This window comes from Lathamus discolor, chromosome 12 (assembly GCF_037157495.1).
Source record: "Lathamus discolor isolate bLatDis1 chromosome 12, bLatDis1.hap1, whole genome shotgun sequence".
Lineage (NCBI taxonomy): Eukaryota > Metazoa > Chordata > Aves > Psittaciformes > Psittacidae > Lathamus > Lathamus discolor.
Window position 1 is genome coordinate 2975800 of NC_088895.1, and position 14757 is coordinate 2990556.

Below are 14757 nucleotides of genomic sequence, written 5' to 3' on the forward strand. Positions count from 1 at the left end.
CCTATATTGCCTGTGTAAATCCAGCTTTAGCCTTTTTTTCTTTCCCTCCTTCCTACTTACCTACAGTTTTTTGGGATAGCAACATTTCTGGACACAACACAAAACCTTTCATTCCATTAAACTGTGGCTGAGGATCACAACCAGCTATGTTGGGAATAGTGACTATTAGGTGCTGCAAAAAAACCCCACCCCAAAATATTTTAAAAGACAGAAGGACTGACTCAAATGGTTTGTTCAGTCCATATAGAGTGGGCTCAGGAAACAGTATAAATATTTCAGGGTGACATAAGGGGGCCTATAAGGATGCTGGGGAGGGACTCTTCATTAGGGACTGTAGTGACAGGACAAGGGGTAAAGGGTTAAAACTTAAACAGGGGAAGTTTAGATTGGATATAAGGAGGAAGTTCTTTACTGTGAGGGTGGTGAGGCACTGGAATGGGTTGCCCAGGGGGTTGTGAATGCTCCATCCCTGGCAGTGTTCAAGGCCAGGTTGGACAGGGCCTTGGGTACCATGGTTTAGTGTGAGGTGTCCCTGCCCATGGCAGGGGGGTTGGAACTGGATGATCTTAAGGTCCTTTCCAACCCAAACTGTTCTATGATTCTATGATGTTGCTTTACAAGGTACCAAAGATACCTCTTTTTATGAGATCTCCTATAAGGAATGAACAGGTAGGAATACAGAGATAACTGCCTTTGTGTACAGAAAAATAGCAAGCTGAAAGAAAGAGAATATTTGAGCTATTTGGTTAGAAAATACTTTCCTTCCTCTCCCTCCTCAAATAGTAGATTTTTTGGCAAAAATAGCACCCAACATGTTTTGACTGAAATGGAAATATTTCAGTCTGGAGAGAAGTCATTGCGATACCTCCTGGGAACTGCTGTTTGGAAACTTGGTGTCTCCAACCTGTTCTCTCTCCAACGTGACTCCCTGCTCCCACTGTGGCTCCTGCCACAGTTCTCTAATGCTTATGGAGGCTTTTGTGTCCCCTGGGAATAGCAGTCTGAAAGGAATTCGGTCCCCAGTGCACAATGGGAGTGTGGGATCCTGACACCTATGCTGGCACTCAGGGTGAAAATATTGCTGTTTCAGGCATACAGCTCCTTTATGGAAAGAAAACATTTATTATCAAGAGAAAACAATCAGGTTGTTATTTTTTCACCCATCTCAGCTCAGAGGAGGCGTTGATTTAGGTGAGAATTATCTAGGATGAGGATGGCTTCTTATTGTTCATGTGGTGCTTCACACAGCGAGGGTCTGATACCTGCGGCGTCCCTGTGATCTACTGTGAGAATTTACTGTAAGAAACCCCCATGCAGATCTAACCCCATGTCCCAAAGAGACATCCAATTCTTCCCCCACTGAAGCAGGGAGAAACTGAAAACAATCATTTCTACATCCTCCAGGAAAGCCCCTGAGAACATGGTGTGGCATCATGTCATGGTATGCTCCTCCTTCTCTTCCATCGTAGCTCAGAGGTACCCACTGAAAGTAATAGTGAGGCTCTGTTGTTTCTTGGGGCAATTGGTGTTGGTGGTGTTGGAGATGAGGAAGAAGGAACCAGTTAATCCATGCAGCAGCATGGGAGGAGAGATGAGGGCAAGGTCCATGTATCATCTCCTTGTGGATTGTCCCCTTGGAAGGGAAACATTGTAGGGATGCAGCTTTGGGATGTCGTGCTGGTATTATTTCCTTGTGTATTGCTGTGTGAAAGAGCAGGCAGCTCAAGAGCATGACATGGTAGGGCTGGAAAATCCCCTAGAACCTAGAAGGTTTGAAGGCCACAGCTATTGACCTTCCTGAAAAGCCACCAAAGATGCCCTCCAGCAGCAAGGGCTCCTAGGGTGGAAATGCTGGTGTGGGGTGTCCCCAGGCAAAGAGGTCCTTCGAAGCCCACCACATACCCCGGCATCCATCGCTGTCTTGTGTATCTGAGGGATAAATCTGCTTCCTCCCAGTCCATCTCTCTCTTGTTCTCATGCACAGTCTGGACTTCAGGAGAAAAAGATGCCTCTTCAGCCCGTCCAAGTGGGTGGAAAGCCATGCTCCTGTGGGGAGGAGCTGCTGTGCTTCCAGGGGGAGAAACCCCACCTTTGGAATGGGTTCTCTTTGGCAAGCCACCAGTGCCCGGGGTTTGGAAAGCTTTTGTGGCACAAGGAGGGAGAGATTTATTTGGGTTTGAGCTCCTGGGCGAGTTTCCCCTCCATTACAGCCCCGTTGCTGATGTTTCTGGCAGCCACCACAGCAGTGGTTTGGATGGAAGCTCCCTCCTGTTGAGTAGGTTTATGTAAATGCTATTGTTAAACTCTGTAAATAAGCTCTGAGTTCCTACAGTGATAGGTCCTCTCTAAAGGGTTTAATTGGAGATTCAGGGCTCCTCCTTCACATAGAAGGTGAGCCTGTTGGTGGGATTTAAGGATCTGTCCTTGCCCCAGCAGAATGATTTTGGGAAGATGAGTAGGGTACTTCAAAGCCAGCTTGGTTCGATTGTTACAGCCTTGAAGAAAGCTTGCATTGGAATCTTGGCTCTAGGTCATGGCTTCTCTAGGTGGTGTACCTGGTGGTACTTTGTGAGGTGCTGTTGTACTACCTGGTCTTTAGGCGTTTCAGCAAGTGCTTGGGTTCAGGGAGCTTCCAGCAATCTTGGAGGCAGCTCAGGGGGAGGCTTGCACCTTGGTTGAAGGCTCTGAGACCTTTTCAAGCTTCACTTCTCTCTCCTGCAGAGCAGGAATAATCTTGTCTGGCCACGTTTCTGATGTGCTTGGAGAAATGTCTCCAAAACACACTGTAGGGTCTTGCAAGAGAGGGGATTTCCAGCCAGTGTTGGCAAAGCATCCCTGCTTCAAACCAGATTTCGGAGCAAGGGAATGAACCAGACTTTCCATTAGTGCTCCCCCTCTTAGCCTGGCTCCGCTGAGGTGTGTGGCTCTGGTGTGCAGCAGGACTTGGTGATTTATTTCTTTCTCTTTCTTAAGTGTTCTGAAGTGGAGCTTGTTCTCTGGTCCAGGGTTCCCCCATCCAGGACAAGCAGACTGGCAGATCCTGGGGAAATAAATGGGGACAAATACCATGAGGGGGAAGAAGTAAGCTTCAATATTTAATCCATCTCCAAGACAGCTTGGCAGGAATGAGGTTTTTATGTGCACGCGTACACATCCACATATACAATGCAAATAGTATGTATTTTATAAATGCTACTAGAATACGTAAATATAAATCTTGTGTATTTTGCTCTAACTGCGTGTATCTGTTGTATTTAGGGATGTAAAAGAGCAAATGTGGTGGAAGAGCCACAGATCTAAAGGGAAAGATACTAAAAGGAAAGTGAAATAGAAGAGTGTTCCATGGATGAAGTGTGACTGGGCTGCAGTCTCCTGGGAGGGATGTCTCTGCCTGAAAGTCTAAGCAAACATCATGATGCTAATGTGCTGCCTTTATTTATTAATCCATTTATTATGATCTGTTTACTAATTGACTTTCTGATATTTTGTTTGTTTCTTTGCTTTTAGTAAAGAGTACCCGGTTGTTCCCAGGAGCACAGTGAGACAAAAAGTGTCCTCGAATCACAGCCCCTTCAGTGGTGAGACCAGGGTCCTTTCTGCCTCCTCCAATCTCGGTTCCCAGTACCAGTGCGAGAATGGGGTGTCGAGCACCTCCCAGGACCTGCTCCCGCCTGCCAACCCCTACCCGATCTCCCAGGAGCACAGCCAGATCTACCACTGCACCAAGAGAAAAGGTCAGACCTTGGCTGCTCCCCAGTTGGTGCTTTCTTCTTCCTGACGTGTCTCTCAGCGTTGTTTTCTCATGTTTCCTCTTGCCCGCAGGCTGGACAGCCCCAGCCTGCTTTGTGGTGACACATGAGGATAAGCAAGGGATGAGGGCTACGCAGGTCCCCCAGGCTGGGCTGGGGAACTCCTCTCACCACAGCCTAAAGCCCCATCTGTGCTGCTGGGCTGGGAGTAAACTGTTTGGAGGGGTGGCAGTGCCTTTCCCCCACGTTGAATCCACATTCAGTAAGATAGCTGGTGCCGGAGATAAAGATGACTTATCTGCCTCCATAGCCCCTCAGACAGGGTTAATCTCCAAGCGGAGATACCTCGACAGCTTGGCTTTTGCACAGTTTTCAACTGAGAGTCTCACAGTTGGGAGACAGTTGTCTGTAGAAAGCAATTCCACTTAAATGCTCGGTCTAATGAACGGTGCATGGGATTGACAATCATGATATCCATGTTCGTTCCCCTCTGGTGCGACTGACCTGCTTTGACAGAGCTTGAAGGATTAAAGTGTGAGGGCTTTACACTGACTGCTCAGCTCGTCCTGGCGTGCAGAGCCCCATGCTATCCATGGGATAATTGTTCTCCTGTAGGAGCGAGCAGTTTGTGGTCTTTCCTAAGGTAATGGGAATGCTCAGATGCAAACACACTTGCAGAACTGAGATAGCAAAAGCCTTAGATCAGCTCTACCCCAACCATTCAGAAGAATATAGGGAGTTTCCGAGGTTGAATGCAACCCCATGGGGTGGGCAGGAGATGGCTGCAGCCTATCCTAGTTCCCCTTTCTCAGGATTTAGTCTACATGGCACAGGAAAAGCTAGCCGGAGTCAACATGCGCTGTGGCATTTGAATGCACCAAGAATTTCTCCAGCCTGGTAGCCTGTCCCCACAGCAGATCCCTTCCTGCTTCCCTGCATGGTCCTGTCAGTCAGCCGCATGTCATTATTTTTAGTAACATAACCCCTGGGGCACTGGGATGTGCAGTGCAGACACACAGGCTAAGGTAGCGGATGCTGGGAAATGCTGGCAGATGAGGCAGGAGGGCAGTGGAAATCCCTCTCCCATCCTTGGTGAATCCCCTGGATGTTGTGACGTGTGTGTTGTGTACAAATATAAATGCAAAACAGTTGAGAAATCTTCATATTTTCCTGAGACTGAGCTAAACAGTGATGAATGGAGGCCTCATTTTCGGACCCCTCCAGCTGACCCGGCGATCCGTGTGCTCCTATGGAGTATAGCAAAGCTGCGGTTGGAAATGGTGATGCTAGACATCACCATTTTGTTTGGTGGGGAAAAAGATTTGCAGTGGCTTCCCAGTGTCCCCAAAGGTCAGAGATGGGGTATGTAGCCCTTGCTGAGGTGCTCTGACACAACTGGCTTGCTGCAGTGCCCCATTGTTGGTGATGAAAAGGCAGATCCCATTCGCCCTTGGTGTCCCTCAGCCTGTGATCCATCCTTGGTGCTCCTTTGCCCTGGGATCTGAGTTTTCCCCGCTCCTCTTCCCCTCTAACCAAAACAAGCTGGCCCAAATGGCAACAAACCCTTTGGACAATCTCTGACTGCTGCATGTCCCTGCACTGCAGAGCAATTCATCATTCCCCTCCGCATTGTAACGTGATAAGGAATCAGCAGAGGTTTCCTTCCAGTTTTGGGATTCCCGCTAAGTGGTGTCTCCATGGGTGGTTTCCCTCAATCCCCCAATTATCTCACTTCCTCTTATTGTCACAAAAGAGACGACTATCTGCCCTGTAAGAAGCTCCCTGGCTCCTTTTGGCCTGCGTGGCCCTTGTGAAAGTGCAGGAGAACTGGCAAAGGGATTCCTTGTCTGTACGGCCGATGGCCCCTCATTATCTCTCCGATGGCTTGAGTGGCACAAGCAGTTAAGGGCCTTTTATCAAAGCCGCCAAATGCTTTAATCAAAGAGAAGCAGTGTCCTGTCCGATAGCACCGACTTCTTCCGTGAAGCTGGATGTCTCAGGAGCCTGAGTCTGCTTTCCTCCCTGTGCCTTTTTCCCCCCTTCCCATGCATCCAGCAAATCGAAAACAGCCACTCGGGCTTAAAGAAAAGAAACACAAAGTTAATGGGAAACAGAGAGCCAACATAAGCTGCCAAGCAGCTCTTTGCAAAGTGAAATTAATTAAAAAAGGAGGAAAAAAGAGAAGTCACTAGAGATGAGAAATTCCGTGCAGATAAATCAGAACGTGATCCGACGTATCCTCTCAAACTCACACTGAGCGTTGGTACTTTCTTCTAGCATCGAGCAAGGGTCTTCATTGAACTTGGGGAAAACAACCTTGCCTATAATATTCCTCTTTTTTTTTTTTCCTTTTCCAGCCTCTCCTTCCTAAGTGTAATATCAAGTTTTCCTTCACAGTTCTCGTGCTTTCCTACTTTTCTGCATAACTTTCACCAAGTGCTACCACCTAAGAAAACGTGAAAGCAAAAATAGGTACACTCCTAATGCACCTCTGTCTGTTTTCTGGACCGGAAGCCTTATTAATTGTATTGGATCATCAAGTCCCAAACACTGACTCCTCTTCAGTCAGTTTAGGATTTATCTCAAATGGCTTATTTCCTTTTTGCAAGGCTGTAGGGGTGGAGAAGTGCTTGCAGGGGCAGAGGGCAATTCAGCTGGATTTGGGACCAGCTGGTGTCTGTGTCTGCTGTAGCAAATGCCATTTCCAAGATAGTGCCTCAGATAGGGATCCTTCCAGCTTTGACATCTCATGATGTTTCTCTGTATCCTTTTCAATCAGCAGGTCAAGTCTTGGTTTCGGCTCAGTTAAGAATAGGTCTGTATTCAAGCAACTTGAAGGCACCTTTTTCAACTTCTACTTCCTTGGTGACCTAAGACAAAGCTTTAGCTCTGTGGTTGACAGTGTTGTTCTTAGCTGTCAAGTGAAGATGGATTCGCTCTGGAGATCTGATATGGAATTACATTAGGGGAGATCAGCAGGGCTGTGTGGGGACGTTATCTCTGAAGGCTCCTATGTTTCAGGGAGGTGATGCTCTTCTGGGTTAGGAAGGAAGGAAGGACACATCCCAGAGCTCTGAATCTGGCAATTCCTGCTGCCCAGGTGCGAGTGTGGGGTTTCAGCATTGGGAATAATCCCAGCATGGTGCAATGTGGTAGCTGCTCCAGGCATCTTCCGAACATGATGGATCCTGGGGAATGGAGGTCCTCAAGGCAAGAATCATCCTGCATTGTATTCCAGCTCCACACTGAGATTTCTCATGACATTTCGCAAGGTTGCTGGTCTTGAGAGGATGGATTAACTCCAGCCCTGGATCCTACCAAGGAGGGGTCTCAGTTCTTGATGTGGATTTTTAGGCTGCAACAAAGACCAGTTAGAGGTTTGCTTTTTATTTCCTGGTTGTTCTCCACCTCTCCCTCTCTCATTGTTGTGCTTGGAGAAGCCCAAAAGGACTTACCAGCAGGCAGCTTGCTTTTCTGTCTTTCATTTTAGCCCCACGTCCCAATTAAGGCATTGGGGCTTGTTTTCCCTTGTGTTATCCGCTCCCTCAGATTTCCTGTGAACTAAAAAGCCATCCCTTTAAACCTCTGCTCCCTCCCAGCCTTACACAATCTCAACCACTTGGCAGACTTCTGGGATGCTTGTGATGCTGAACAGGAGGCGACTGGATCAGCCTCTCCCTGGGGAGGTTATAAAAGTTGTCATGTTGGCACTCTTCTTGAGGGAGAAGAGGGACGTGGCAGAACCCACTGGCTCCAACCAGTGAGGACCGTATCCTTCAGCCACCTAGCTTGGACATGACTGTAGGGAAGAATGTATCTTTCATCTCCTTCCTGCTCTGATGAGGTTGGTGGAGATACAGCAATGCCTTTCCCCCTTCTCCTCAAGAACAGGCACTGTCAGGGTGGGAAGACCTCTTTGTTGACTGAACTGATTTCTTCCTCATCCCACCCAGTTTTTGCTTCACTCAAAGAATCTGTAGGACAAAAGTCAGGTATGGGATCTGTTTTCAGAGCACATGCTTCTTGTCCTGCTGATGTTAGGAGATGCAATGAGTTGGCCAAGGCTTGAGCTACGCTATAGCTGGAGGTGTTTCCTGCTTGGGTAGATGAAGTGGAACCCAGAGCAAGGTGGCTGCTGGGACACCAAGGGTGAAGAAGAGCCTGCATGCATGGTGGGGAAATACCTGGGGACTGGTGTGCACTCAGCTCTTGCTGTGCAGTCGCGTTGCTTGTGGCACTCCAGTTTCAATGGCTTCGTTTCAATGGCTTCATCCCATTCTCCCATCAGGAGGTGCCTCCTGTGCCTCTGCAGGCAGTGCTGGCAGCTTACTGCCTCTCTGGAAGAGGTTCCAGCTTTTGGTGTTGGATTGTCTCTATCCCACAACCCATTCTGTTGTGTTCGCCTGCAATGCAATGCAGACATATCACAAACTGTGTGATTGCTGAAATAACCAGGGTGTCTTAGGTTTCATGTCCTATGACGTAAGTCTCATTTGCCCTCTAGGGATGTTAATTTGGGTTGAATCTGTCTTTTCCATGTCTTCTTTGACAGCCATCGTCAGTCTTGCATGCTGGTATTGGCTATTCAGGCTCGTGTTAGATTCATACTAGAAACCAGACTAGATAAACCAACAGTGCTAGTGATAATCACCCATTGTGTCTCCCTTACAAAGTTGGGATGAACCTACTGTCATGCCCTGGAAGTGTGGGTAAACTTTAAAAACCAAACCAGTTTGGTCCCATTCTTTATTGTCGTCTGTCCCAGGGAGCTTATTGTCATGAATTGGAAAGGGAGCTCTCTTGATTTACATGAGGGGAAGAGGTGGGCCCAGTGCACCCCCTAGTCCCAAGATTTTACATGTTTGCATTTCTTTTTGGATGGAATTGGGAAAATTCCATTTAAAAAGCCATTTGTGTGGTATTTACAACCCAGCTGGAAGTAGTAAATACCGGAAATCTTGGAACTGCTTATCCTCTCGCTCAAGCTCCTTCATTAGATAGATCACCAAATTCCTTGTGAGAGCGCCAGTTTCCACCCCGTTCTGCAGGCTCCATTTTCCTTGGATCCACTTCGGAGCAGCTTCTCCCAAGTGCTGGCAGCTCCTCCTGCTTGGCAGAACCTTTTGCTTTTTGAGGCTTGCGTAGTATCGAGGGACTGGTCACAAGAGCTGATCACCACCCTTGGCTTCCAAGAATAGCAACAAAAGGAGAGGATGGTCAGCATCCCCCAGGATGATCAGCATCCCCCAGGATGGTCATCACCCTCAGGATGGTCGTCATCACCCTCAGGATGGTCATCATCCCCCAGGGTGGTCAGTATCCCCCAGGATGGTCATCATCCCCCAGGGTGGTCAGTATCCCCCAGGATGGTTATCACCCTCAGGATGGTCAGCATCCCTCAGGATGATCAGCATCCCCCAGGATGATCAGCATCCCCCAGGATGGTCAGCATCCTTCAGGATGGTCATCATCCCCCAGGATGGTCAGCATCCCTCAGGATGTTCAGCATCCCCCAGAAGTGCCCAGCAACTCTGAGGGCTCGGTGGCAACAGGAAAAGGGTAATGAAGTGCTATCAGGGAATCAACATCAGGAATCAAACCCAGAGCAGACCAGTCATCTCCTATGTCCTGCTCACACTGATGATGAGGAGGTGAGATGATCTTCAGGGAGAGGATTATGGCCTTGACACAGACTGTTCAGGCTCCAGAGCAGGCGGGGATGAATTTAAACAGCAGCTTTCAGCATTGTGAGAGAGCTCTGTTTGACTTGTCCTCCTTTTGCCACCCTCTTCCTTGAGTATGTCCCCTTTCCGCTCCCAGATCTGTTCCATATACCGCAGGGAGGCACTTTGCCTGCTATGTGCTGACTCTGGTCTCCTCTGCAAGGAGTGGTGGGACAATGCCAGATCAGACTTTGTGTTTTCAGAGAGCTTGGACCTGTGTAAATGCATCTGCTGGCACCAGCTGAGCATCTCCGGTCTGTATCATCCCATGTCATGATGGAGGTGGACTGTTCTCCTCCTTATCCAGCACTCTGAAGTTATGTAGATGGGAAATCCACCAGAAAGAGGGGCAAGAGGGCAGGCAGAAGCTGTTAGGATAGACTGTAATCCTTCATTAGCGACTGTCACTTTGGAGATGGGTACGGTGTCCTTACACATCTTACAGCCTGGAATTGATGATACCCTTTCCTGATGCAACATCAGTGGGGTTGGCTCTAGAGAGGCCAGCAAAGCCATCACAACAACTTATGGCAGAAGGGAGAGCACCTACAGGGTGCCCACTGCAATTTGGGTTGTTTTTGTTTTTCTCCCTTCACCTGCAACGAATCCTGGAAGCGGATCCATAATGTTGTGGCTCTGCCTGGCTGGGCTGGGGCCGGCAGCGGGATGTCTGGCCTCAATGGAAAAATCAGCAACCTGAGGTTGTAAGTCGGGCGCAGTTTTACACAACCGAAAACCAGAGTTTGACCGCTTTGTGTTGTGTATTAAAAAAAAAGAAATAAAATAAACAGTCAAACCCCAAGCCAATGATGTCTGATGCCAGCGGAGTAATGCGGTTTAATGCTGAAAACTTTATTAGCAGAACAATGCTTCATTTTACAAGACATTGTTTTTCCACCCTAGTGTTCTTATTACTCAGTGGTGGGACAGGGATCCAAAACTTTGAGGCTGTCTGTAAAAGCATGGGCTCAGGCTATTCTTCCAAATGTACCTCCTGTGATGGATAGACCCGTGTTCGGGAGGGAGCTTAGACCTGTGCTTCCAGCTTTGTTCTTTCAGGGGGTAACATCCTCTCCATCTCTCCTATATAAAATGACCCTGATGAAGGAGGGTGATACAATTCTGCATCTATCTGCTTGCTGTTCCGGCTGTTTTAAAGGTATTACTGCATTGCTCACTTATCCCATCCTACTTTCTGTCCCAATTTAAGCGAAGGCAGAGGAGGGAGATAACTCGATTATCAGGGCTCTGTGTTGCTGGGACTAAGAAACCAGGTTTTGCTGTTGTCAGAAAGAAAGCATGAAATGAGACTGACCAGCTCAATTTATGGTCTATTACAAAGTCAAAGGACACCAAGGAGAAGGTCCCTATGGCACGTACCTCGGTACCTGATGTGTTCTGGGGTGGCTGGGCCAAGAAGACTACAGCAGAAGTTGCTCCAGCTGGGCTTGGCTGATACCTGAGAGGGAATAATGGATTATTTTACAAGCAGAGTGGGTTCAGCTTCCAGGAGAAAGCACATGGCTGTATTAGCAATAAGTATGTTGACAAGAAACAAGAGGTGTCCACACTGCCCATCTGCATCTCCCGAAGGTGAGACATGGGCGCTCGCCTTGGAGCAGCCCAGCACCCGTGTACCTGTGGTTTTGCGAGTGTTTCTTAGGAGAAACATGCTTCCAGCCTGTTTTGTGGAGCTGGTTTGGGGTTTTTTTCTTCCCTTTGTATTTTCAGGGTGGAAAAAAATTGCAGCTCAAAACGTGTTGGTTGAGAAAATACAGAAAGGGTCGTTTCATGCGGTTGTCTTTCAGTTTCCCACCCCCATTGAAAGGGTGCAGCCAAGAGGGCTCCAAGTGAAGTGGGATGGATGTGTTTCTGCCTGCGCCAGAAATCTTGTCCTTGAAGCAGCAGCAAAGTTAATCTGGGTCGGAAGAAGCTCCCCTCTGCCTCACTGTCCTTAAAATCTCTTGGTGAAGTGCTTGTCCTTGGGAACTTTGCCATCCATTCCAGCAAAGCTGGATTTCGTTTGATGACCCTGCGAATGAATAAATAAGGGCATATTCATTTATTCGTTTTGCTTCACCCTAGAGATTTCACCTAAATTGTTTATCTCCTTCCCTCTTTTGGCCCTGGATGCTGCAGGAAACAAAGGGCTCGGCAAGCTGTGCCTTGTTGTTTCTAGCTGTGAAATTTACTTTTCTTTGCTGTTACACTGGGCTCCCTGCATGGGATTTGTGTGCCCAGCTCTCCTTGGCACAGCTTAAGACTGGGGCTGTAAAACTCCAGATCTGATTGTCTCAACTGTGCCACCGCTGGTGCTCTCCCGGGGGGAATTTTTATTGTGATCTCCATTCCTGTCTCGTTTATTGTGCAAATAATCATTGCAAAGGCTTTTAGTTAGCAGCATCAGCGCTGAGCATCTCAGTTGGGAGTGGGGACTTCAGTTAGGTGCACTGTATCCACAGGCAGATGTTGTACCTCTGGTCAAAGTGCTGCAGCAGAAGGGAGATGAAGAGCTCAGGGGTGTGTATAGGTTATCATCAAGCAAGCTAAGCCTCAGGATCCCTCCAGTATCTTATTGCCCTGATTTTCCTCCCAGAGCTCTTAGTTAATCCCTTCCCCACTCCAGCAGTGCAAGACTTGATTTCAGCAGGATGGATTCAGGTGGATTCCAAAGAAGGGATCTGTATTTACACTGCCGTAACTGAAAGACATGTTTGGATCAGCAATGTGCAGGCTGTGTCCTTGGTAAAACGAGGACTGTGGAGAGGGAGGTTCAGCTGAGGGCACAGTATTGTCGTTCGCTACCAGGAGCTTTTTATCTCCCAACAGATGAGGAATGTTCCACCACCGAGCATCCCTACAAGAAGCCCTACATGGAAACTTCTCCAGCAGACGAGGATCCTTTCTACAGGTCCAGTTACCCCCAGCAGCAGGGACTGAACACTTCATACAGGACTGAATCAGCCCAGCGCCAAGCATGTATGTATGCCAGCTCCGCTCCCCCCACGGACCCCGTGCCCAGCTTGGAGGACATCAGCTGTAACACGTGGCCGAGCGTGCCATCCTACAGCAGTTGCACAGTGTCTGCCATGCAGCCGATGGACAGGTTACCCTATCAACATTTCTCTGCCCACTTCACCTCGGGGCCGCTGATGCCCCGGCTCAGCAGCGTGGGCAACCATACCTCCCCCCAAATAGGAGATACCCATAGCATGTTTCAGCACCAAACCTCTGTTTCTCACCAACCCATCGTGCGGCAGTGCGGACCTCAAACTGGCATCCAGTCCCCCCCCAGCAGCTTACAGCCCGCAGAGTTCCTGTATTCCCATGGCGTGCCTCGAACCCTTTCTCCCCACCAATACCACTCGGTCCACGGTGTGGGAATGGTGCCAGAGTGGAGCGAGAACAGCTAACAAGGGGGTCAGGAAAGTGCAAGCGCATGAACCATGGAAAAAAAGCAAACAAGCAAAGGAAAATGGGAAAAGGAAAGAAAAAACCAACCCAACCCCCCCTGTTGATAATAAAAAGGAGAGTATTTTGCAAGACTCCTCTAAATGAATGTTCACCGATAGCACTCGAGAGGGACGGACACTGATTGAAGCCACAGATGAAACAGCCATTTCGGTGTGACTTACCCCCCTCCTCCATCCCTTTTTCTTTCGTTTCAAAGGAAAACCCAACAGGCTGGCACACGTCCCCCCCTGCCACCATCCCCACCCAGTGTGTGTTGCTGCCACCGTCAGCCCTGTGCCCCTGTCCCCTTCCCTGCCCTCCTGCTCTTTTTGTTCTCCAAGGGACACCAGACTCCTGCTGCCTTTCTCAACACGATCAGAATGCTTGAACGAAAACAACTAGGATGTTACTTTTATTTTGTGGTGTTGATGTTGACAATGTTATATAATAAATAATAATATATATATTTTTTTTCTTTCAATTTTCTCAAAAAAAAAAAAAAAAGGAAAAAAAGACACCATCCCTTTTTAACCAAGGGTGGATTTTGGAGTGGTGTTTCTTTATTCTTTTTCTGTTTTTTAAAATCAGTATTATCGTTGTTACTTTTCGACAGGAAAAGGTATTATAAACCCACAAATAAGCAAAGCAGGTACCTACCTCGCCCAGGCGTTGTACCACAAGTGGAATCCCTCCCTGCGGGTTGCTGTGTTTCCTTATGAATGCTTCAAATACATCTCTGCAGGAACCAGCCCCGTAAACTCATCTCCTTTCCCACTTGTGCGTGATGCTCTCACTCTTCTTTCCTTCCTTCCCATCTCCTGGTCTTTCCCGGTCCATCAGCCGTCTCTGATGGAGAAACATCCACGGCTTGTCTCCTGCTGGATTTTACCAGCATGTGGAAAGCAAGGCTGTGAGCCAGCTGCAATGATGGGAAAGGGGAGGGAGAGGATGCAGGCAGCGAAGGGAAGAAGTTTGCTCATGAAAATGCTGATGATGCTTGTTTGCAATCCCGGACTTTCATTTTATGGTGTGTTCTTTTCCTTCCTCTCCGAAAGAAAACGCGATACTGGTCTGGGTATGTTAAATGAATTATTCAGTAAATGTGTTTAAAAAGGAGCAGAAAACAGTCACGAAATGCTGGGAGTGGGGGAGGCAAGAAGAGAAGCAACAGCAAATGTGTGTAAGTAAACATGTCTACTGCAGAGTGTTTCAGGTGTAAAAATTCCTGGTGCTATTTATTTATACATGGGAGCTCGAAGACCTCAGTCTGCCACAAAGCAGCTGATCCAAAGGGGTCACAGTTCTGATGGAAATGGAAGTTTGCTTTCTTTTCTTCTCTTTTTTCTTTTTTCCTCTCCAAGCTGTGCACACTCTATATGATTTACATATATTTTTAATTAAAAATAATTCTAATGAACAAAAGAGGTATATCCATGTGTCAGCGATTGAGAACGGGGGTGGGGACGTGTGGGCATGCCGCTACATGCAGGGGAGGGATTGTAGACAGGTATCCAAAGCTATGTAGCTAAGGAGAAAGCAAGGGTCCCTACCTAGCTGTGCTTTCGTACTCTTGTGTGCCAATTTGTGTCTAATAAATACCAAACACACTCAATAGCAAGGGACCTGCCCACCTAGTTTTAATTCATGCTTTGAGGTGGGTTTTTTTGGTTCTTTTGCTTGATACCCATACGTTTGATTTCTTATCTATTTACGATGTACTGCAGGAGGTGCAGCATCGCAGCTGTCAAGCAATGATGGGCTGAACTTGAGCCTGTGGTGTCTAGGGCTGGGTGTTTGTCCACTACAGAACCGCCTGGGTACCCCAGGTCCTT

General features: G+C 48.0%; 1 protein-coding gene across 6 annotated transcripts in view; it reads left to right on the forward strand.

The window, feature by feature from the left end:
* TBX5 (T-box transcription factor 5) overlaps window positions 1–14347 on the forward strand; it is a 131946-nt gene extending 117599 nt beyond the window's left edge. For all 6 annotated transcript variants that reach the window (XM_065692502.1, XM_065692505.1, XM_065692504.1 and 3 more), the window contains 2 exons: window positions 3508–3734; window positions 12302–14347. In XM_065692502.1, the coding sequence (XP_065548574.1) occupies window positions 3508–3734; window positions 12302–12885 (811 nt within the window). In that variant the 3' untranslated portion in view covers window positions 12886–14347. The remainder of the gene's footprint in view (window positions 1–3507; window positions 3735–12301) is intronic.
* The last annotated feature ends 410 nt before the right edge of the window (window positions 14348–14757 follow it).